At 38.2% G+C, this 24,864-nt stretch overlaps 1 protein-coding gene across 2 annotated transcripts in view; it reads left to right on the forward strand.

Annotated features, from left to right (window-relative positions):
- The window catches only part of CCDC12 (coiled-coil domain containing 12), a 182,951-nt gene that overhangs the window by 145,131 nt on the left and 12,956 nt on the right, over nucleotides 1-24,864 (forward strand). For both annotated transcript variants that reach the window (XM_074197754.1, XM_074197753.1), the window contains exons 3-5: nucleotides 13,921-14,000; nucleotides 18,207-18,268; nucleotides 18,664-18,698. In XM_074197754.1, the coding sequence (XP_074053855.1) occupies nucleotides 13,921-14,000; nucleotides 18,207-18,268; nucleotides 18,664-18,698 (177 nt within the window). The remainder of the gene's footprint in view (nucleotides 1-13,920; nucleotides 14,001-18,206; nucleotides 18,269-18,663; nucleotides 18,699-24,864) is intronic.

Genomic DNA, 24,864 nt, shown 5'->3' on the forward strand with positions numbered 1-24,864 from the left:
AGATAGAATTTGCATTCCAAGAGAACAAGGCAGTCTATTTAAGCTAGTTTCCTTAACTGTGACCTTAACTACACCTTTTCCCATTATGTTTTAGGTTCTATACCTGTTGATTCCTACCATCCTCCACAGTTTTTTCCTTTCTCCTCCAATAATTAGCTTTGCCTCATTGTTTTGCCTCAACTGTTGTGTTGTAAGAACTTTCTGAAAGTCTACAATAAGTATAGAAAATATTGTGTTTATGACTGACTAATCCTGCTAATAGTATAGCTTTTCCCTTTTCTGTGGTAACTGTTGTACACTATGCAAAACCCTCTTTTCTTCAGGGATACTTTGTTATGGATATTATCTGCTCTGGGTTTTGGTTTTCTTACCTGTTAAAGGAAATGGTTGGACTACATGATCTCATAAATCTAAGATTTCTACCATCACCTTTAACATTCTGTAATTCTCTGATTTTAGCTTCATAGGTTATGGAATCTGAAAGGGAGGGAGGTTTGATCTGTGCTTGAAAATTAACCCCAGAAATGCAGATCCATGGTTATAATTGTTTTTGCTTTGTTTCAGCTCTTAGTCATTACCTAACAATTATGATTCAGCATTGGGCTGTGTCTGAAAAGAATTTATGTCTTAATGAGATCAAGCTCATGGAAGGCTTATGCTGGGGCAAGGCAAATAGCAGGGACACTGCTTTAGATCCTATCCAAGTTCTGATAGTCCATTCCAGTGATAGCTTAGCCATGCTAACTGTAAGCAGAGAGATTCATGCAGTTGTGACTGGTCTTGAAGTATGTTTTTCCTATGGCTTGTCTCAACTTCTGTCTTTTTTTCTTTCTCATTTGATTAAGGGGAGGATAACTGAACATAAGGCTCTTCAGATTAGGCCCTTGGACAATAGTTTCACATATCAAATTGGATATTATTTGCTATAGGCCAAATTGTACCACTTTTCTTTTTATTAACATTGAAATCTCTCAACCATTTAAGCATATGACTTTAAGTTTCTGAAAAGTCTCTACTCTCAAGTTCTTTTTGTGGGACTTTAATTGCTGATTCAATATCACTTAGAGCCAGCCCAGCCCTACCCAGGTTTCCAAACCCTCTAAGGTGTTAATTACCTGGTAATTTTTTCTTTCTGAAAACTCAAGAGGACTGTTTTTGGTACAGTTGGTACAGCCCATTTATCCCAAGTGGCTGCATTTTAGTGGTTGTGAGACTTTCATGATAACCTGACATACTGGAATTATTTATTAACTTTTGTAGTAAAAAAAAATAGTCATTTGTTACTTCTGAATATTTTTGGATCATATGAGATACCATGCTCATTGACTGGACTGATGGTTGTGTTGCATTTGTGTGTTTATGAAAATGAGAGAGGTGGATTGGGGGCTTAGGAGAGAAATTCTGAAGTGGCAGCTTGTTGATAAGAAGACTACTATCCTCTCTCTTCCCTGGTCATACCTAGTAAATCTTATCACCAAGTATGGGAAAGAAAGTGCAGGCAAATAATTGAAGAAGCATTAATCAAGATGTGCTGTAGTAGAAAGAGCTCTGGCCTGAAAATTTGGATCATTGGGTTCTAGTTTCTTTACCACAGCCCTGAAATCTGAAGAAAATGAGTGAACCATTAAAGGATTCACTGGAACATGTGAGGACCCTAGATTGTCCTGGGGGCAGATCACAATATACTTCTGTTTCTGCAGCAAAAGTTCTCTTGACTCTAGGGGAATCTTAAAGGAGGGGGGGAATGTTATTAGAGAACATCCAAAGTTCAAAATGAATGATGTGCTACAGAAAAGTTGCTTGGTTCCTTGACTGCCTTTATTATTTTTTTTAAAAGTACCAGCTGAAACAGTTTTCACAGCTAGTGTTTCTTCTGAGAAAGGGCCTTTTTTTTTTTTGTAAAGCAATGGGGTTAAGTGGCTTGCCCAAGGCCATACAGCTAGGAATTATTAAGTGTCTAAGGCTGGATTTGAACTCAGGTCCTCCTGACTCCAGGGCCAGTGCTCTATCCACTGCATCACCTAGCTGCCCCACAAAAGGATGCATTTTTAAAATATAGAGAGAGCTGAGTCAGATTTATAATTATAAAAGTCATTCCCTGATTGATAGTCAAAGGGATATGAACAGATGGTTTTCAGATGAAGAAATTAAACTTTTCTCTAGCCATATGAAAGAATCTAAATCAAGGATGTCCAAAATGTGGCCTACAGTGTGATTTTATTTAGTCCCCTATGGGTTTATTAAATGCTTTAAATCAAAATATATTTTTTGTTTGTTTGTTTTTAGATTTTTCAAGGCAGTGGGGTTAAGTGGCTTGCCCAAGGCCACACAGCTAGGTAATTATTAAGTGTCTGAGGTCAGATTCGAACTCAGGTACTCCTGACTCCAAGGCTGGTGCTCTATCCACTGCGCCACCTAGCTTCCCCCATTGTTTGTTGTTTCAAAAAACTTTAAAAGTAAGGTTGGACAGCCCTGCTCTAAATCACCATTGATAAGAGAAGTATAAATTAAAACAGCTCTGAGATACCACCTCCTATCTATCAGATTGGATAAAATGACAAAAAAGTGAAATGATTTATAGTGGAGAGAACGTGGGGAAACTGGGACATTAATGCACTGTTGGTGGAGTTGTGAACTGATACAACCATTCTGGAGAGCAGTTTATGCCCAAAAGGAAATCAAATTGTGCATATCATTTGATTGAGTAATACCACTACTAGGTCTGTATACCACAGATATCATAAAAAAGGGAAAAAGATCCACATGTACAAAAATATAGCAGTTCTTTTTTTGGTGGCAAAAAATTGGAAAATTAGCAGATGCCCATTAATTGGGGGATGGCTAAACAAATTATGGTATTTGACTGTGATGGAGTACTATTATTTTTGTTTTGTTTTTTTTAGGTTTTTGCAAGGCAAAAGTCCCTTAACCCTTATTGCCTTGTATCCGGGGTTATCTCCATTTATCCTGTTTTCATATATGACCATTTCACCCAGATTCTAGAAGACAAAGCGAGGTGGTGACTTAGCACAACACCCCCTCACTCAAATCTAACTCATATGCATGTCATGGCATCACCTCCTTGGTGTCATGTTCTTTTTTGAAAGCAAAGGACAAATAGGAGTATGGAAATATGTTAAATGACTGTATGTGAATAACCTATATCAAGTTGTCATGGGGAGGGAGGAGGGAAGGAAGAGAGGTAGAAAATAAAATTAAAAAAAATTCCAGCTACTGGTACCTCTTATCACATTTTCTCTTTAGTTTCTTTTGGACCCAAAGGCTCTCCCATAGCTTAGGCTATAGTTGACAAGAGGAATTTAGAAAAGATGGAAAAGGGACATATTATGGGATATATTTTCGATATATTGAGTTTTCAATGTTAGTAAAACCGTGCAAAAGAGTTGCCTGTAAACATTATATTTATTGGACTAGAAAAATCATAAATAGAAAGAACTTAGTGTTAGGGGCTACCAACCTTAGTCGACCCTTAAACATTTTTACTGTTGAGGAATGCCATAAAGCCATTTTTCTTTGTCTTTTGGTACACAGGCACTCTTGGCATTGTTGTTTGACCTGCAGTAGTGTACAGTTAGTAGGGGAATGGGGCTTAATGTCTCATGGATAGTCCCTTTCAGTCATAAAATTTTAGAATTATAGACATATTAGAGCTGAAAAGATCATTACAGATCATCAAATCTAGTTCCTTTATTTTACAGGTCAGGGAAAAGAAGTGTTTCCCCAATTAGAATCAGATCACCTTGATTTCTGATCCTTTAGTTTTTCTACCATATGACCTATTTTTTAATTTCCCTGAAAAATTTTTTTTTTTTTTTGTTCACTGAGGTTGTAATGGCATATGGTGATTCTGAGAAGCCAGTTGCTGACATTAGAATAGAGTGTTTTGGTTTTGGTTTTGTAGGGGGGAGTGGGCCTTCGGTGTGCTGCTTATTGCCTTTGGGGACTTCCCATACCACAGGAATTCTGGGCGGGGAGGGGCTGTCCTAGAGCCAGATAAAATCACTGGACTTTCCAAACCCTGATCTTCTTGGGTTGGAGATTAACTAGTAGTTTAAGCATCCCTGTTTCAGGGAGGCCCTTCTCGCACTGCAAATTTTTCTCAAAAACCTAACAATTTGTTTTGAAAGATACTATCTTTTAATTTGAGTGTTGAGAGATAAGGTACTAATATAGACAGAACAGGTGTTATCAGCTCTATCAGAAGTTGATGAGGGTGTGAATAGAATCACAGCTATATTACATATAGCTAGACCCTGTTGCATGTGTTTCAGATCCTCCCCAGAAACTCTTGAGAGGCCCAGAAAAGAAACTATGTCCATGCCATTTTCAACCATTACGTTACAGCCTTTGGGAATCACTAGGAATATTTGTGTATCTAATTCTTGGCCACTTGCACAATTTATTTAGGCTTTACTGAGTGTAGGGAAAGGTACCAGAAAATGCTTCAGAAGTAGACCAAAGACAGATACAAACCATTTCTTTTCTAAAAGAATTTATTTTGATTTAGACCGTGAAATGAGGGATTAATGACAACACATATTAGAAGAAAGTGCATGTTTTGTCCCCCCCCCCCCACCTCCCCCTCTTTATTTTCCAAGACCTGCTGAAACTTGTACTTAGTTCTGCCTCTTTCTCTGCTCTCCCTGTTCTGACCTTGGAAATAGGAGCAGATTGGAGCTAATTCTCACTTCTTGACTTTTCTTCTCGTAATTGTGCACTTAGCATGTGTAATACAATTGAGACATCCAACATTATGAACCTGTTAGGTTTTGTAGATTATTTTAAATATTTTTCTTCTTCTGAGTAAAATTTAGTGTAGCTGACCTTTTCCATTTGGGACAGTTTTTTTAGGCTTTGGTGCTCCTATTTGTGGAATATCTCTTATTCCCTGGGGCCTGGAATTTTTATTGATTGACTTATGAACTATTTCTTGGCAGCTGCCTACAGGAGCAGTAAACAGAGGCCCCTATTACACCCCCTTGGTAAATATGACTCTTAAACTCAATGACATTCTGATTTCAAGGTGTTAACTCTTGACTGACTTGTACCCATTCTTACTGTGAATTTTCATATGTCGGGGTTAAGGTAGTTAACAGTCACAGAATCTTATAAGTCATTGAGTCCAATCTATTCATGTAGCCTCCCTTACAAAAGGACATACAGCCTTTGCTTAAAAGCCACTAGGAACAGAGAAAACATTACCTCCCAACAGCCTATTCTTTTGAGACATCTGATAAAAAGTTTCTTTAATTGTTAGAAAGTTAGGGGATTAAGGAGAAGAGGGGAATGGGAATAGAATATGCTGAAGAGAGTACTTGATTGATGTTCCCCAAGTAACCTTGTCTGGTGCCTTTGGATCAGATAACTTGGCTCATTTATAATCCTTAAACTAAACCTTATCATTTACACTTAGTCCTTAGACTCTTTGTCTCTCTGAGATAATAGAAAGGCAAAATGACTTATTCTTATTCTGTTCTCTAGTTTGTCTTCCTATATACTGCTTGGGAGCCAGAAAGGACAAAAGTCACAGGATGAAATCAGAGGAAATTAAAACTTGTCAGCTAGAAGAAAGACTGCCTGTCTCTGGGAGCCCATAATAGAGGAAGTAAAAAGGATTGTGTACATCTCTCCTGCCTTTTGTTATCTGGTGTTCAGATTGGGGAAGGATGATTAAAAGGCACAGTTTATCAGAAATTTGTTTTTTTACAGTGCCATGTTTCAGTAGAAATGCCTCAGCTCCTTTACTTTCAAGACTGCTTCTGAGTCTTCTATTTTTCCTGAGCTATAAAAAGACCTAAAGGAGGGGCTATGAAACCCTGACACTGGCTCATGGACAAAAAGATTTTGATGTTTCTAGAGAGCAGTTAGGAACTTGTTCTGACTTGGGGGTTTCTGTCTGGAAGAAGTCTGGAAAAAGGTGCATGATGCTTTGGGGTAAATAAACCTTGATCTCTTGGGGTGTGGGACATTTCATCAAGGTTGAGCAGTTGTGAGAAAAGTCAGGGTGATGAGGAATATTTAACTGAGTTATTGAGATCAGATTAGAGCTTTTATTTTTAAGTTTTCCTTCAAGCTGTGCATGTTCTTATTCCTGACATATTTGCCCCTGAGATTCTACCTCTAAAAATTAGAGTAACAAACTGACACCAGATGACTGAATTAGAGGTATAAAAAGGATTATGCTTCCCCTTGTGGCAAAGGGGGCAAAGGGGAAGTACATAGAAGGGGAATTATAAAAAAAATGATGAAATAATCAAACACTTTTATATATGGTAATGTGAGTCTATTATGTTTAGCTTGTTTTTTTAAAGTTTACATTAAACTTAGTAGTGTCAGCATAGCTCTGTTTGTCTGTGAACTTCCTTTGCTAACTTCTTTGCTGTAAAAATAGGATTTCATTGATATCATTTGCTTTTTATCATCCCATACAACAGAAGAGTTTAAAAAAAGAAAGAAAAAAACTTAGTAAAATGCATCAATCATCAAAAAAAAATCTGATATGTGATATTTCACACCTGTGGACTCCTCACCTATTCAGAGGAATGAGAAGGAATTTTTTTTTCATTTCTTCTTTGATTTTTGTCATTTTGCAAAATAAATTTTTGCTTGTTCCATGGAGGTTATTCTTTCCATTTATATGATAAATTAGTCATTGTGTATGTTGTTTTCTTGACTCTGCTTGCTTCACTTTGCATTAATTCATGGAAGTCTTTTCATACTAATCTGGATTCTTCATGTTTATCATTTTTCAAAGCATAGTTTTCATATTCCATTGCATTCATGTACCACCATTTGTTTAGCTCATCCTCAGTTGATCAGCATCTTTGTTTCTAGTTCTTTGCTACTACAAAAAGTACTTCTGTTAAATATTTAGTTGTATAAAGGTCTTTTCTTTTTGCAAGTGACCTCCTTGGATATATGGCTAACTGTGAAATCTCTGATTTAAAAGTTATGGATGATATTGCCATGTTTGTTTGTGGTCCCCTTTGAACTTCCCTTTTTCCCTCTCCTCCCTTCTTTATTTTTAATTTTTAATTAATCCCCTCTAATTATTTTAATTTTTTAATTTACTGCCTTCAACCCCTTTTCCACAGTCTTGGCCTCTCCAATAAAAACCCATCTTTGTAAATAGTTAATATAGTGTTCGTGTCTGAATATTGTTATGTCTAAAATTGTATGTCTCTCCAATGAGTGCTCTGAATAAATGTTTCGTAAATCTTCTGGACTTTAATGGTCTTTGCCTTGATTAGAATTCTTGTGTCTAATTTTTTTAAAATTCTAAACTTTACAAATACTTAGCACTATTTACTTTTAAGAACAGAAAAATATGAATTTTCTAGCCTTTATATATACAAATTAGAATAGGAAAAAATTACATGTGAAACTGAGCTTTAATTACATAAAGCTTGGTTTTTCTCTTTTTTATTTTTAGTTTTTTTATTTACTTAAGGCAATAGAGTTAAATGACTTGCCCAAGGTGACACAGCTAGGTAATTAAGTGTTTGAGGCTGGATTTGAACTCAGGTACTCCTGACTCCAGAGTTGGTGCTCTATCCCCTGCCCCACCTAGCTGTCCTGTTTTTTAAAAAAGTATGTAATAAATTCAGCAGGCTACTTTCAAAGTTGTCCTATTTGTTTCCTTCTGAACTCCCATGCTTTTCTTTTTGTACATTAAAAAAATAATGCAGTGACTTGTCTTCCTCCTTTCCATTTATCTATCCATCTTTCCCTCCCTCCTCATGAGCAAGAAGAAACATGCAATCTTTGTAGCAAATAAGCATAGTCAAGTAAAACAAATCTACCCATTTCCTAAATCCAGATATGTGTCTCATTCTTTGCCATAAGTCTGTTACCCTTTTGGATAGCATATTTCATCTTCAGTTCTCTAGAGACAAGGTTGGTTATTGTAGTTATCAAAGGTCTTAAACTTTCCAAGTTTTCCTTTATATTATTGTGTTCATTATGTACATTGTTCTGATTCAACTTAAAAATAAGTGGTATTTACTTGATATATACAGAGAAGAGAATACTGAGAAGTTACTTGATTTATGGTATTGTTGCTTGTGGCCCTGTTAAGTCTATGTGTATGATCTTTCTGAACTTTCTTATTCTTAATTATACATTACTCCTTCCCCCACTCTACCCCTGCCCTACAGTCCAACTAAACTGTATTCTAAATGTTCTCACATTCCCTTTGCTTGTTGTCAAGCCTTTGTACTAGCTGCTTCCCCATGCCTCCCTCTACTTGGTTGTATCTTGTTTTCTTCAAAACTGAGGAATTGCTGAGGTGAGATTTGCATGAACTTTTCTTGATTTTCAGCTGTACTTCCCATGAAACATTTGTCTTCTCTTTATGTTATGTATTTTACATACTGATGGATAAACATGTTGTTTCCCTCCCCCCATAGAATTTGAGCTTAAAAGTAGATTGCTCAATTTTTGCCTTTGTTTTTTTAGGCTTTAGAAAAGGACCTGGGGCACTCAGTCAGTACTTAATGTATGTTTATTGATGAATTAATTAACCCATCATTTCAGACTCCATTTGTTGAGAACTTATGACATGTGCTAATACTTAAGAGTTGAGTGAAGAGCTTGCCAGCATGATAGTGGGCATGCAGTGGACAAAGCCAGGATTCAGAGTTGGGATGTTTTGAGCACCACTTCCTAGGATCAAGGTAGTTATGCCCGTTTCTGTGGTTTGAGTTATAAAGAGCCTTGCCCCTTGGGTGGCTTCTCAGGAAATACTTTGTCAGCAGTATTTAATTTAAAAATAATACAAACCAGAGGGTATGGTGTGATCAATAACTTCTTAATTCCTCTGATTGAGCATTCAGTTAACTGAACCAAAACCAATCATTATTTTATGTATTGTCATTCAGGGGCCCATTTTATTATTGATAGTAATGAAATCTAGGGGTTTGAGTAGTGAATGATTTCATGAGAAAGACTCAGAAATATAAAAGACATATATAACATATAGTCGGAATAAGTAGCTAATGGGGGTGGGATATGCTATTGCTTATAAAGGGAAACAGGGCTGGAACGGATTGGGGTCAGTGCAGGCATAGTGTGTCCAGATGCTCAAGGTAATTAGCTGGTTTTGGGTAAAAAAGCATCACTTTGGATAGCAGTCTGCTATCTTGATATTCTTTGGTGGGTTCTAGGCTCTATCTCCCCAACCTTCTAGGATCCTTCTGGTGTCAGGACTGGGTGTCATATATAGTTGGCAAGATAAAGGTATGCAAGATAGTTTTTATCAACCCAAAGTCTGGTGGGGGGTGGAGAACTTTATCAGGGATGGTAAACAAACTTCCCAGGAATGGTGCATGGTGCATGGTGCAAGACAGTTTTTCCTATGACATGAGAATTTTCAGGATTCTCGAGGTTAGCATAGAAAAGTGTAAAATTTAACTATTTGCTCTCTGCCTATTATTTTCATAACATTAGTGAAATGTTAGATTTAGAATATGAGAGACTTTGAGATTCCTTTCCAGGAAAGAGACAAGAAGAAGGGCTGTTTGACAAATCTGTTTAGGGAAATAATAATAACAAAGAAAATGGAGAATGTTGGAGGCATGATCAGATAGGAGATATGCCTCTTGAAGACATTCTTATAATTTTCCATCCATGGAACATTTCCACATTGACTTCCAGAAATAACTTGAGGGACTGGGGGGAGGGGATAATGGTAATAACAGTAATAGCTGCTATTAAACAGTACCTTAAATTTGTGAAGTACTTTAAATATATTGTCTTCATTTGATTAGTGAAGCACCTCTGTGTGAAAATTTTGAGAAATAGCCAGAAATTATTGTCTCATCGTTTTTGATGTACCTGAGCCTTTTATTTTAGAATTATAGGCTCCATGACAAGATCTAAGATTCAACCACTTCAGCTCACTTAAGCAACTGAGACCTAGAGAAATTATTAGTGACTACACCTAAGGTCACACAACTGTAGTCTAATATGGGACTAAAATCTTGATCTTTGCCACCCAGTTCAGTGTATTTTCCATTAGTATATACCATTAAAATAGTATCTTTAGCTTTCTCCAAGAAAAGCTTTAGAACCATAATAGAGGAAATATGGAGAGACTGGGAAGAAAACAGAACAAGAGGCCTCTTTTGGAAGATTTACTATTTGTACATTAAGACAAGGTTTTCATTTTATGAGGAAAGTCAGATGGCTTCCCCAAACTCTCACAAGTTCTACGTTAGAAACCTCAGTGCTCTTACTCCAAATCTCCCCCCCCACCCTTTAATGCTTTTCCATATAGATTTCTATGAATTAGAATTCATTGTAAGGTCTCTCTCTGTCCTTCTGTTTTCTGGGGGTGTCTCAGATCAAAGTCTGTCTAAATTTCTAGTAGTTTTCGTTTTGTCTTCCTGACTCAGGTCAGCAGAAATGGCATTGAAGCCTTTGTTTCCAGGTTGTTCCAGAGAACAATTTTCATTCATTTGACATAAATAGCTGTGACTGTGGAGAATTTAAAATAGTCACTCTGCCTAAGAATTTTCAACCTTAAAAAACCCTCACTTGGGTTTCTTCTATACAGTTTTTATCCTTTTTATCCTTTATTTTTTCTGCCCTTCATAACTAAACTTCTTGAAAAGACAATCGACAAATTAAACATCTTTACTTTCTCTCTTCTCACTTTTTTTAGACTCTTTTGTCCTTATCATTCCACCAAAACTGCTGTCTCCAAAATTACCACTGATCTGGTTGCCAAATCCAATGGCCTTTTCTCAGTCCTCATTCTCTACAACTTTTGACCCAGTTGATAATACTCTTCCTTGATACTCTCTTCTCTTTAGGTTTTCAGGATACCTCTCTCCTGATTTTCCTCATTGTTATCAGACTTTTCCCTTTCAGTCTCCTCTGTTGGATCCTTTGTTGGATCATGCAGTCCATCAAGTGGTGTCCCTCAGAGTTCTGTCCTGGACCCTCTTCTCTCTCTCTATACTACTTTATTTGGTGATTCCATCAGTTCCCATGGATTCTGTGCTGATCATTCTGTCCCAATCTCTTTGCTGACCTCCAGTCTCAGAACCTCTAGCTGCCTTTCAGATATCCAGAACAGAACTCATTATCTTTCCTTCTAAGCCTTCCCTTCTACTACCTTCCCTCTTACTATAGAGGGCAACACCATCCTTCCTGTCATTCAGGCTCACAACCAGGAGTCACCCTGGAATTCTCACTATCTCACCTCCATATCCAAGCTGTTGCCATGATCTGTCAATGTCTCTTGCAACATCTCTAGAATCTGCCCCCCTTCTCTTCTATGACTTTGAGACAACCCTGCCTTAATTACTGTAGTAACCTTCTGATGGGTCTGCCTGACTTCAAGTCTCCCTCTACTCCATTCTTTGTGTAGCCATGAAAGATTTTCCTAAAGTTCAGGCCCAATCATATCACTTCTATTCATTAAATCTAGTGATTTCCTATTGCCTGTAGGAGCAAATACAGAATTCTGTTTGGTTTTTAAACCTCTTTCCTAACCAAGCACCTCCTTACTTTTCCAGTTTTTTTCTACTCTGACTACTGACCTCTCTGGCTTCCTTTAATTTCCAACTAAAATCCAGTTTTCCACAGGAAACCTTCCCAATTTCTTATTTCCAGTGCCTGCCCTCTGGTAATTATTTCCTGTTATGTATATGTATGTGTATATATATATATATATATATATATATATATATATATATATATATAACTGCTTTGTATATATTTGTTTGCATGTTGTTTTCTCCATTAGAGAATAAGCTCCTTGAGGGCAAGGACAGTTTGTTATTTCTTTTTATCCCTATTGCTAAGAACATTGCCTATAACTTGGAAGGAGCTTAATAAATATTTTCTGACTGATTGATTTTGTTCTTTTTATTTTTGTTTTTGGAGGGCTACATCTTGTAATAAGTCCATTACTGAGTAAACTTTAGAGACACTGATTTTTAGACACAGGCCAAGCCTTCACCCTGAAAAAGTATACTGAAGAGTGCACAGAGGATCAAATATCCTATTAGAATCAGTCTAAAAAACAGTGATTATTTTAAATTCCTCACAGCCACTGATGATTTTGTCTTCTAAACTATAGAAGGAGGGAAAACCCCAAAGCTTTAGGGATCAGTGTCCTTTGGTGCATTTGATGAACTGTTTGCCTAGATTATATCTCTAAGAACTTTATTTTCAGTTATATTAGTAAATTGCTGAAATCCCATTCTTGAATTTTAACCTTATTAATACAGGAAATCTTTATTAATCTGAATTAATCTGGACAGAGTGAACTGAGGTTTACCTTTTTCAATATCTGTGAAAAAATTGACTAAATAAATGAGAGAGATAGAGAAATCCATCATCATTTCCAAAATCACTTTCTGTCACCATCACACAGCAATTTCTCCTTTGAAGTTCAAGAAATTCATATCTATTATCCAGTCAGAATTCTGGTAGCTGTTATTGACTGGCTTCCAAGATGTTCTTTTCTTTTCTTAATGTGTTCAGTGCCTGACTCAGTATTTCTCTTTTTCACAGTCCTGCCTTCATACTAGAGTACTTCATTATCCATATTGATTTTCCCTCAAATACTCTAACTATACAGTTCTTCAGTTAACTAATTTTCCATGACCTAATCTTCACCTAACCTCAGCTATACACAGAGATGGTTATACTCATGGTCTTACCATCGCCCACAGTGCTCCACTTAGATGTTCATGAACTCTGAGATTCCCTTATCTAATCACAATCATTTCTGCCTCTTCCTTTGCCTTGCAACCCCAAACCCTTTTCTTGTGACATTTAGTTTCTTTACTACTCAGTTCTTTTCCTAGGCTATACAACCCCACCCCCACCCCCCGGCTGTGCTCTCATTCCTTTCTTAACCCTTTGGTGAGCCAGTTTAGCTCTATACTGTCTTCTTCAAGTTCTTTGAAGATCTTGCCCTGCTAAGTCTTAGCCTTGGATTACTCCCACTATCCATTACCTTCATTACTACTTATGTGCTACCAAATGAGGCTGCAGATAAAAAAACACAAAACTTTGTTTTCTTAATCCTCTACAGATCTATGTTACATAAACTCTCCTGAGCCCTCACTGTGACAGGGCAATCCTTTTATGCCTCCCTAATTAATTTTCTATCCCATTCACCACAATGGTTTTTCCAAACCTTTTCATCCCTTCCTCAAACCTCTCATAGCTTTTCCTTCCCATCTGCTTCTCCTATCCTTTTCATCTCACATCAGTCAGGTATCTTCTTCCACTACCTCTTCCTTCATCCCTTTCTCATATGAAGTTGTGGCCCTTGCTAAGGAAAGCCTCTCTTTTTATACAAGTGGTTCCTTTCCTTCTTGTCTTCTCCAGCAGATTTGCCCTCTCTATTACCCCTACTTCAGACTCTCTGGCTTTCAAAGTCTACTGGTTGTTTGTCTACTGCCTACAAATAATATCCTTGTCTCTGCATCCCCCACCAAATCCTCACTTGATTCATCTATCCCTATAATATTCCATATCTTACCTTCCTTTACTCTCTCACTTTCTTAACACTATATAGCCTGACTTTTGATCTTACATTCAACTAAAAGTCTATCCAATATAATCTGGTTTCTTAATTGTCAAATCTAATGAATAATCTTTTCTCAACCCTCATCTTTCTTGATCTCTCTCTGAAGCTTTTGACACTTTCTTCTCCTTGAAGTTTTCATCTTTTTAGCTTTTGGTGACGTTGCTGTTTTCTTGTTCTCTTCCTACCTCTGCAACTGCTTTTTCTCTTTCTCTTTTGTTAGTTCTTCATCTTGGTCATACCTCATATTTCTGGGAGTTTTCCAGAGCATTGGATTCCAGATTCTGGAGCTTTTATTAAAAGAATATTAAATATTTTAACATGATCTTTCTTTATGATTGATTTTGCAGGGAACTCAAATTGCGAAACTATGTTCCTGAGGATGAGGAGCTAAAGAAGAGGAAGGTGCCTCAAGCCAAACCAGCCTCAGGTAGAGTCGGAGCAGTGGCAGAAGTAAGGGAGAAACGGGATTGATAGAAGAAAAGAATGGGTGGGGGGAAAGGAGTTATCACCACCACAATGTTGCTACGGTGTTTGGGGAAAGTAATCTTTGCTATGCTCTTTTGTATTCCCATTGTTAAGCATAGTACTGGACACATGGTAGGTACATGATGAATATTTATTGACTCCCCAACTTTGAGGGATTTGATCTACTTGGAATGGTGAGTAGGAAAAGCGAATCAAAGCAGATCCGTAGACTGTGGTACAAGAGAGGAACAAGTTTTATTAGTTCCTCCTATTTCTGTCATTGCATTGATATTACTTTTTAAACATGCACATTACAAATCCTTAAATAGTGGAAATAGGGCTCATAGTCTTCATTAGGAGATAACATGCCAATAACTGTGTACAACTAGGATACACACACACACACACACACACACAATAAATCATAGATAATCCCAGAGGGGAAGGCAGTAAGGTTAAGAAAGACTGGGCAAGGTTGCTTGCAAAAGTGAGGACTTCAGGGGCAGCTAGGTGGCACAGTGGGTAGAGCACTGGCCCTGTAGTCAGGAGTACCTGAGTTCAAATCTGGCCTCAGACACATAATAATTACCTAGCTGTGTGGCCTTGGGCAAGTCACTTAACACCATTGCCTTGTAAAAACTAAAAAAAAAAAGTGAGGACTTTAGCCAAGATTTAAAGGAAGCTGGGGGTGGAGATAAGGGAGAAATTCCAGGAAGTGGGGTGCATTGAAAAAAAAAAGAGTCAGGAGATGCAGTGTCATGCCTTTGCTTTCTAGCCTCTTTGTGCCACCATCATTGTGCAGCCCTATTTGATTAATGTGTGCCTTCAAGTATTAATCCTCAGCAGTGATCTCTGAGTTCTTGGTGGTATGGTGATGGGATGACATTGACAGCAACTATGATAGGCATAGCTAAGCTATATAATACATCATCAGAGATGACATGAAAAAAATATGTCATAAAAGATGTCATCCATAAGCTCTTTTACCAATAAAAAGATGTATAGCAAGGATGGCAATAATTGAATGGTTCATATGGTGTAGGGTCACCATGTAATATTTAAAGACCTTTTGAGAGAGTGGTTCTCAATACATTGGGTAGAGCCTTTTATCATAGTTACATAAATAGACATGTTCAAAACTTAATATTGGAGGAAGAAGTCTGGATGACTTCTGGAATATTCCAAGACCTGCAGGCTTTTAATGTAGTTGCTGCTAAGTCCTGTGTGATCCTGATTTCAGCTCCATGATATTTGAATTGTGCCCTTCTGGCTGCTTGTAATATTTTCTCTTTGACTTGGGAGTTCTGGAACTTGGCTATAATATTCCTGGGGGTTGGTTTTTTAGAATCTCTTTCCTGGGGACATCAGTGGATTCTCTCATTTTCTATTTTGCCCTCTACTTCTAGGATATCAGGGAAATTTTCCTGTAGGAATTCTTTGAAAATGGTGTCAAGGCTCTTTTCCTGATCATGACTTTGAGGTATCCCAGTAATTTTTAAATTATCTTTCCTGAATCTTTTCCATATCAGTTGTTTTTTCGTTGAGATGTTTCACATTTTCTTCTAATTTTTCATTCTTTTGGTTTTGAAGTATTGTGTCTTGATTTCTTGTAAAATCAGCAGCTTCCCTCAGTTCCATTCTATATCTGAAGGATTTATTTTCCTCAGAGAACTTTCTTATCTCTCTTTCCATCTGGCCAGTTCTGCTTTTTAAAGCATTCTTCTCCTCAATAACTTTTTGAACTTTTATCCATTTGACCTATGCTAGTTTTTAACATGTTATTTTCCTCAGCATTTTTTTTTGGCTCTCCTTGACTAAGCTGCTGACTTCTTTTTCATGTTTTTACTATATCTCTCTCATTTCTTTTCCAAATTTTTCATCTATCTCCCTCACTTGATTTTCAAAATCTTTTTTGAGCTCTGTCATAGCCTGAGCCAATTTCTGTTTTTCTTGGAGTCTTTAGATGCAGGAGCTTGGACTTTCTCATCTTCAGATTGAGTATTTTGATCCATCTTGGGATCACAAAGTATTTCTCAATGGTGTTCCTCTTTTTTTCTGTTTACTCATTTCTCCAGCCTGTGCCTAGTTTTGGGGTACTTTCTGAGCTTTTGAGTGTTATTGGGACCCCCCCCCCCCCAAGGATCTCCCTGTGTGAAGCTCTGTCTTCCCTCCTGGTCTGTGAATGATCACAAGTGCACCCCTCTGCCATGGGGCTGAGTTGGGGGGGGGTTGCTGTTCTATGGGAGGGCTTAGACTGCAATAAGGATCTGAATGGGGTCAGAGCCCCAGAGTCCTGTTCCAGGTACAGAGGATAGACCTGGGAAGTCTCTCTTCTCCCCACCTAGGCTGAGCACTCAAGCCTGGGGGCTCCTGCTTACCAGCTCCTCCTATATCTGGGCTGCCTCAGTCACCCTGCTGAATGCCCTGAGGGCTGGTCATGGCCTTGCTCTGGCAGAGGTCCCCTTGCTGATCTTCTGAGTTGTCCCCAGTGCTCCCCTGGGTGCAGGTCAGGAAACTGACCCCGTTGCTGGGAGCCCTGGCTCCCAGTGCCCTGGGGCTGCCTCCAGTAGACTAGTTCCTTCACTCTGGTGGCCAACCCCTAACCCTGTGGAGCCAAGTCTTTCCACTATTTTCCAGGTTACCTTGGGCTGGAGAATTGCCTCACTGGATCCCTCTGTATGTTCTGTCTTTCAAAAATTTAGTTAGAGTCCTTATTTTATAAGTTTGGAAATATCAGAGAGAGAGTAAGAGAAGATCTTCTCCAGTTGTCATCTTGGCTCCACCCCCCCTCCCCATTGTTTTTTTTTAATGGTAGGGCAACTAGGTGACTCAAGTGTATGGATAGAGCATCAGTCATGAAGATAGGAGGACCTGAGTTCAAATATAATCTCAGATACTTATTACCTGTGTGACCCTGGGCAAGTCATTTAAATCTTAATTGCCTGAAAGAAAAAAGAACAGAAAAAGTATTTCAATGGCCTTCCTTTTTCTTTTCTTTCTTACTTCTTTTATTGGGGGGGGGGGGGTAGGGGGAAGCTCATCACTATTGCTATTCTCTCCCTGCATCTCCTATTTTAAAAAAGAAAGAACCTCTCTTCTCCCCCCCCCCCCCCCCGCCATCCCTTTGTAATAAACTTAGTTTATTACATAGGAAAATAGATCCTTGTCCAAAAATGTATATCTCCTGTCACACTTCCCACACCATCCCCTCTCTACTCATTGGTTTTGGCTAATGTTTTGTCTAGTTCTAGTGTAGAAAATGTCACTTTAGGTAATTTCTCATTGAATTTTTTTTTTTTTTTTTTTTTTTAAGATTTTTCAAGGCAATGGGGTTAAGTGGCTTGCCCAAGGCCACACGGTTAGATAATTATTAAGTGTCTGAGGCCGGATTTGAAGACTCCAAGGCCAGTGCTCTATCTCTCATTGAATTTCTAGATCACCATTTGAACTTTGAACTTGTCAGCCTTCTCATGTTGTACATGAGGAAAAGAAGACTCAGAGAGGTTGGATGACTTGCTCAAAATTGCACAATAAGAAACCAAACCGAGATTCCAAAAAATAAATGATATTTCCATTAACCATGCTTTCCTTATCTGGTTTGAACCCTTGCTTTTACCACTCCCTTTCCTGCTTCACCTGTTTTGCAGGTGGAGGTATTTGGGATTAGAGGTTACAAGACTTTGCCATGGTCATAGTGATAGTAAGTAGCAGAGCCAGGATTTGAATTCCTCTGTCTCTAAATCTAGTGTTTTATTTGAACATTTGCCATGTTTCCTGGGGTTTAACCACGCTTTAGTCCTCCATTTTGTTGCTGCTTTTCAGGTGATTTTTCTATGAAAAGGTTTAGAATCTAGCAGTCCAAGCTTGGAAGGAAGAAGACACTCTTGTCAGCTCCTGTTGTGTGATACTTGGGCCCAGGGCAGGACAGTGTAACAAAATCCCCCACGTGAGATAGATTATTTCCTTGGTACAAGATACAGAGAGAAGGTGATGTCCCCTGCCATAGCCCACATGAGAGCTAAAAATACAGTGGGACGGCCTGTTAACTGTGTGTGCCTGCTGATCACCAGAGGCAGTGTCTTCCAGGGGCCTCTTCCTGTGTTGCCTGGCTCTGCCTTCCTGCCTGAGTCACTGCATTTATCTTGTGCTGTTTTCTTGCTCCTTCTAGTGGAAGAGAAAGTAAAAGACCAGCTGGAAGCAGCAAAGCCTGAACCCATTATTGAGGAAGTGGTATGTCTATGAACTGATATTTCTCTTCTCTCCCTCTCCCCATGACTCTCCCTCTGATATCCCATCACAAATCTTTATCACTGGTCCCTATTTGAGAACTGAGTAATTGAGTTAAACTCATACAAATCCTTCTTTCTAGGAACTTAGCATACAGCACAGGTAATAGTCACTATTCATCTACTTGTGTGAACAAACACACAAGTGGTAAATTATTTACAGAATTTATACAGTGGAACAGTTCATTATAATGATGAGGAAGTAGTTGGAGCGTGTCCCTTTTTGGAGAGAATAGAGTTCATGGGAAACCATGTTGATTTTTTTCCCTTTACTTATGTGCCTCTGTGTTCTTTCTGTGGGCTCTGCTTTCTGTTGATGTTATATTTCTTTTTCCCTAGGATTTGGCCAACCTTGCCCCCAGAAAACCAGATTGGTAAGTATTACTACCCATAGACATTTTCTTCTTGACTTAATAAAGAGCTCCCTTACTGTTTTCCTACAATAACTGTACAAATTTCTATGGTGCTTTACATTTAATAAAGTGCTCTTTTACATAGTCCTCTGAGATAGGAGGAATTTTATAGATGAAGAAATGAAGGTTTTAGCAAGATGAAATTGCCCTCTAGTCATACCAGTAAAGGGTATGAGTAGGATTTGAACCCAAGTCTTCTCTAAGTCTAGCAATTTTTTTCCCATGTACCAGCCCAAACATATGTGTCCCTTCTATACTACTTTCATTTTGATGATTTGACTTTTTCCAAAAACATGGTTGAAGTTGACTTACATTTTTCTCCATGAGTTCAGTGTAGCTAAAATTCTTAGTACCTTGACAAGCAACTCTGTGAAGCATTCTCAGGAACTCAGTAGTAGCAGCCAAAAGTTCCTCTAGTCACTCCCAAGAACTGCTTTTATTGATGTCCCCCCCACCCCCCCGCCCCACATACACACATTAACTTCCTGTGAATTGAATTGCAAAAATAATAATAGAAGAGAAAATAGTTTGAATTTCTTTTATATTCTGAACAGAAAGGTCTTCTTTTCATGACTGTTGTAGCCAGTTCTTAGGGTGAGAATGTCGGCCAGAATAGATTCAGACAGTGCCTTTCTGGTCTGCCTCCTGTCTCCCCACCCATTCTGGAATGGAACAGAGTGGATCTTTTTCTCATTATGGAAGATTTTGTAAGTCTCTCAATGTCAGATAGCTCAAATATGCTTTAAACTTTTTCTTAAGACAAAATAGAAGGAGAAAGATCAGTTGCTACCCACAGAGGCTACAATAATCAGATTCTGAAGAAAGTCCTTGAAAGCCCAGGATATTTTATTCAAGAGACCAGGCTAGAGAGATGTGCTTTATGAAGGAAGATAGAGCAAGGCTGACTAAGTTCCTGATCCCTTGGGTAATTGAGCCTCAAAGGGGAGAAACAGTGGTATCAAGAACATTGTCCTGGGGTCAGTCTGCCTGTGGTCTGACCTTGTAAGAGAAATTCCAGAAAGTTTATTTTCAGAAACAGGGGTGCTTTTGTGCCTATAAGATAAATTTTTGGGGGGAGACGAGGGAAAGGGAGTAGTAGTTTTGCATGTTATCCCATTTGTTCTCATCACTTCCCTACAAAATATGGAAGAACATGACATTTCTTTCAACTTTATACATAGTGAGATTTCAGATATAGACAAGTAGAATCATACCTGGATTAGAGCTCAGCTCTTTGACCTATATATTCTACTGCTGCCTGGAATCTGAAGCCATTCATCAGAAATGAACACAATTAGTTGTTGTTTATCTCTCTTTAGTTGTTTGTAGGTCTGGGAATAGCTTACTGCTTCCAGCAAATTCATTTTGTTTGAAAAGGAGGAATGAATTAAATTAGGACAGCAAGTAATGGGATGAATTATAAAATGCTCTAGTCTGTTTTTTGTGTATATGTGCACGTGGTCTAGCCATGAGCTTTTGACTTCAAAGTGAAACAGATTGCAGCAACTCATAGTCTGTTCCTGTGTTTTAAAAGAAGTTCCTGGAGGTCTTGTGCTCCAGCTACCACCAGTGACAGATGCCTCGGCTCAATATTTGCCCCTAGCACTACTCTGCCCCTATTACCTAATGGCCTTAGTATCTTGTTCCAGAAACCAGTAGAACTATTAATGGTTTGTTGAAGGGACAATGATGTGGGCTACTTTCTTTTATTATCTCAGCAATGAGGTAACCCTAAAGTAGCCCAGGTTAAAAAAAAAATACTTTTGATCACTGGATAACCAACCCTGACTAATGTAGGGTAAGGAATGTTATTAGACTTGGAGTGAGAAGATTCCAGTTTGACTCTTGGCTCTGCTACGTCCTTGAACAAATTATTCTCCCCTCCCCATAAAAAAGGATTGGATTCCAATTCTCTCTGTTGATCACAGATTATAGAACTTTGTAGGTAGGCCATAAAATTTATAGTTGGGAGACACTACAGATTCACTCAGGAGCATTTGACCTGGTTGTCCACTCAGGGAGAAGCAATCTGGAGAATGCCTCCTGTTCATACTAAAGAGACAATTGAAGGATCTATAGAGCTGGTCTAGTAATCACTGTTAACAATAGCTGATCACATATAGTGCATCTTTAAGAGGGTGAGGTCTTGACATCTTTTATCTCCTTTGAGCCTCATCACAATCCTGTGGAGTAGATACTATAAATATTATCATCTCCATTTTGCCTATGAGGAAACAGACCCAGAGAGGTCAGATAGAACATGGCAGAGCTTGAGTTTGAACCCAAGCCTCTGACTACAGATCTACTATGTTTTCTTCTATGTCTTCTATTTCCTTGACTGTGCATATGTATGAATTACAGGATGTTTCACATATACTTGATCCTACAGTGATTAGAAAATGATACCATTTCTTGATGAGTAAATATTGATTACATTCTCTTTGCATATTATGCCCTGTTCTGGCTACTTAATTGATAGAAGCACAGAATTCCCAATTTGAGAGGAGTTGGCTAGATCCCAATCCTGAAGGTGTTTTGGTTTGACATGGGTCAGGCATATATGAAAAAATACTTAAAGTATATGAGAGACATGCATCATTACAGTAAGGAATATAACAGTGTCCATTAATACTGAGGGTTAGTTGAAGCAATTAGAGATGGATAGGCTTAGTCTAAGAAGACTTCCTGGAGGCACCAAATAGATTTTTGAAGGTAAATACAGACAGCAGATGCAGAAAGCTCTGTCTGTTAATAACCACAGGAGATAAATTATTCATAATACATGTGGTGGGGTAATCAAATATAGTGAGAATTTAATACAAAGGTGATAATTAATAGACTCTGCATCTGTGTCACAGATAGAAACCTGTTGTCCCATGAGAAGAGCTATGGGACACTGATCTCTTGATTCCTCCAGAGAAAGGACTCTCCAGGGAAGAACCCAATGCCGTCTCATTTCAGTGCAGTTTATAAATGTGTAGTTATGCAAGACATTTCCATAACAGTCATGTTGTGAAAGAAAGCATAGATTCCCCCCCTCCCAAAAAAGAAATCTCAAGAAGGAAGTTTGCTTCAATCTGTATTCCCAAAACTACCAACTCTTTCTCTAGGATGGATAGCATTCTTCATCATAAGTGCTTCAGAGTTGTTTTGGATCTTTATATTGCTGAGAAAAGCTAAATCATTCATAGCCAATCATCCTATAGTATTGCTGTTATTTTGAACACAGTACATTTCATTTTGTATCAGCTCATCTAAGTCTTTCCAGTTTTTTTGAGAGCATACTGCTCTTCTTTTCTTTTTTCTTTTTTTTTAAGGTTTTTGCAAGGCAATGGGGTTAAGTGGCTTGCCCAAGGCCACACAGCCAAGTAATCATTAAGTGTCTGAGGCCGTCTTTGAACTCAAGTACTCCTGACTCCAGGGCTGGTGCTCTATCCACTTTGCCATGTTGCTGCCCCTGCTCATCTTTTCTTATAGCAGGATAGCATTCCATCATAATCACACCACTATTTGTTTAGCCATTCCCCAATTGATGGGCATCCCTCAATTTCTAATTCCTTGCTATCAGAAAAGAGCTGCTTTAAATATCCTTGTTCATGTAGGTCCTGTTCCTTTTTGTTTTTCATCTTTTTTGACATATAGACCTAATAGTGGCATTGCTAGGTCACAGGGTATAGTTCTAATTTTCTCTCCAGATTGAATCAGTTCACAACTTCATCAACAGTTATGCTAATGTTTTCTTGTGGGTATTTTAAGTTGTTTCTATCTGGGAGAAAATTATTTTTCCACCCCCCCCTTCCTCCTATCTCTGGCCTTTGCCTATTTGAATCCTTTAGAGGCCAACTCAAATACCATTTATTCCATGAAGACTTATTCTCCAAGTTCAAGTTGAAAATAAGTTTTATTGCATTCTGAGAATACTGTTTCTCTTTCTTATATTCTTAGCATATTCTATTTTGTTTTAGCCTACTGTACATGGTTGACTATTGACCAACTGAAGAATTAACGGAGCCATATCATTTCTTTAAGGCTCATTTTTGGTTTAATTCAAAGTAAAAGGTTCCCCTAGATCACCTGTTTAATTTTTCTTTCTCTTGTTTGTGAGAACATCCCCACCATGTGGCAACTGTTGGTATAGCAGCTAGAGCAGTAGGCCTGGAATACTTGGACACTTATTAGTTGTCTAACAACTTTTTTATTATACACTGTGTTGATTCATCCTATAAGCCAAAGAAAATACACTGTCCTAGTATACATTGTATTGTTAAAGATACTTGACTTTGAGAAAGGGCAATTGGAGCAGTACAGCTTAAAGCAACTCTTTGTTATTTTTACTTTAATGTGAATGAGTTTTAGATCTTTTTTGAGAACAGATTCTGATTAGAAGAGAGGGAATGTCTTAAGACTAACTAATAATCACTTTGGGTGCTACTTTACATTTACCCCAAGTGCTTAGCTTCCATCAGTCTGTGGTAAAAGCAGAATGGGTGCTGTCTAGTGTCTTACACACTTAAAAAAATTTTTTTTTTTAAATTTATTTAAGGCAGTGGGGTTTAAGTGACTTGCCCAAGGTCACACAGCTAGGCAATTATTAAGTATTTGAGGAGGAAAGAGTAGGGGGAGGAGGGGTTGGCAAAATGATTTCTCTCCCAGATAGAAACAACTTAAAATACCCATAAGAAACCATTAGCATAACTTGATGGAGTTGTGAAGTCCATCAAGGTTGATCATTGCTCCCATGTTGCTGTTAGGGTGTACAGTGTTTTTCTGGTTCTGCTCATCTCACTCAGCATCAGTTCATGCAAATCCCTCCAGACTTCCCTGAATTCCCATCCCTCCTGGTTCTAATAGAACAGTAGTGTTCCATGTCATATACATTTTTGAAGCTATTAGTTTATTTGTCATTTTCTCCTCCCCAGTCCCATCTTCCCCTTCATTTTTCCCCTTCCTCTTCTCTTTTCAGCACTGATTCTTTCTGTAATAAACTTGCACACATGATCCCGATCTAAAAAAAATAGGTTTCTTCTAGAAAGCTTTCCACACTCTGTTGTCTCTTCTTGTTGTTTCCTCTACTTTCCTTGGTCTGTGGTCTTGATGAGAGCACTTCCACCAATTCCATTGGCTCTTCCTGGCTCTCAGTCTTCATCTATGTGCAGTATGGGCTTGTCGCTGGTGGCCATCTCTCTCCTTTCTATGTCAGATATTTCCTTTGGTCATATATTGAATTTTGCTTCTCCTGTGATTCTTTATTGGCAATAGGCTTTAGTCTACTCCTGGTTGTTGGAAATATATTTGCTGCCCTTGGACACTCCATGTTTCCTTACCATTAAAGTAGGGTCAAGGAATGTCCCCGCCAAATCATTTGATCTAGGATTGCTATGGCAACTTCGGGGGTGAGTGGGTGGTGGAAATTGAATACTTCTAGGAACTTTCTTTTTGCAAGTGAACATTAATTTATCATTACTATTATAATAATAATTTTGTTATAAGAGTAAATATAACACCCCCCCCCCCCCCCCAAGAAGATGAGAAACTTCAAGAATAGTGAGAGGGAGAGAGAGAAAATGTACTTCAGTCTGTGCTCAGATTCCAATGGCTGTGTCTTTGGGGTGAGTTGCTTTCTTTATCATAAGTCTACCAGAGAAGTTGCTTCAATATTTTTCCCACAGATGCTATTACTCCACTCTGTTCCTCCCCACTCTCATTTATTCTATTCTCTCTCTAGGAACTTTTAAAGCATGAATTAATTAGATGTTTAACCAAATATAGTAAGACTAATTTTTAAGTTGTATTTTATTGTAGTTTTGTATGGCTTGCAAATGATGTTACAAATATCCAGATGACCCTTGGCAGAAAAAAGGTTTCCCCACACTGTATTAGAGCATCCATGTGAGAATGTTGGTGTTAGGAACATAGATCTTTGTTTCAAGGAGATATAATGGTCATTTTAAGCATTGTGAAATTTCCCAAGTCTAGTCCAAGCTAAAGTCCTTTGTAAAATGTTAGCTGTTATTATTCTCCTCCTCCTCAAGAAAATCTACATTTAAATCCTACCTTTAGCACTGTTTTTTCCTGCCTTTGGATGCCTGTTCACGTTCTCTCCTGCTTGAAAATGCCTTCTCATGGA

This window comes from Macrotis lagotis, chromosome 8 (assembly GCF_037893015.1).
Source record: "Macrotis lagotis isolate mMagLag1 chromosome 8, bilby.v1.9.chrom.fasta, whole genome shotgun sequence".
NCBI classification, from domain to species: Eukaryota; Metazoa; Chordata; class Mammalia; order Peramelemorphia; family Peramelidae; genus Macrotis; species Macrotis lagotis.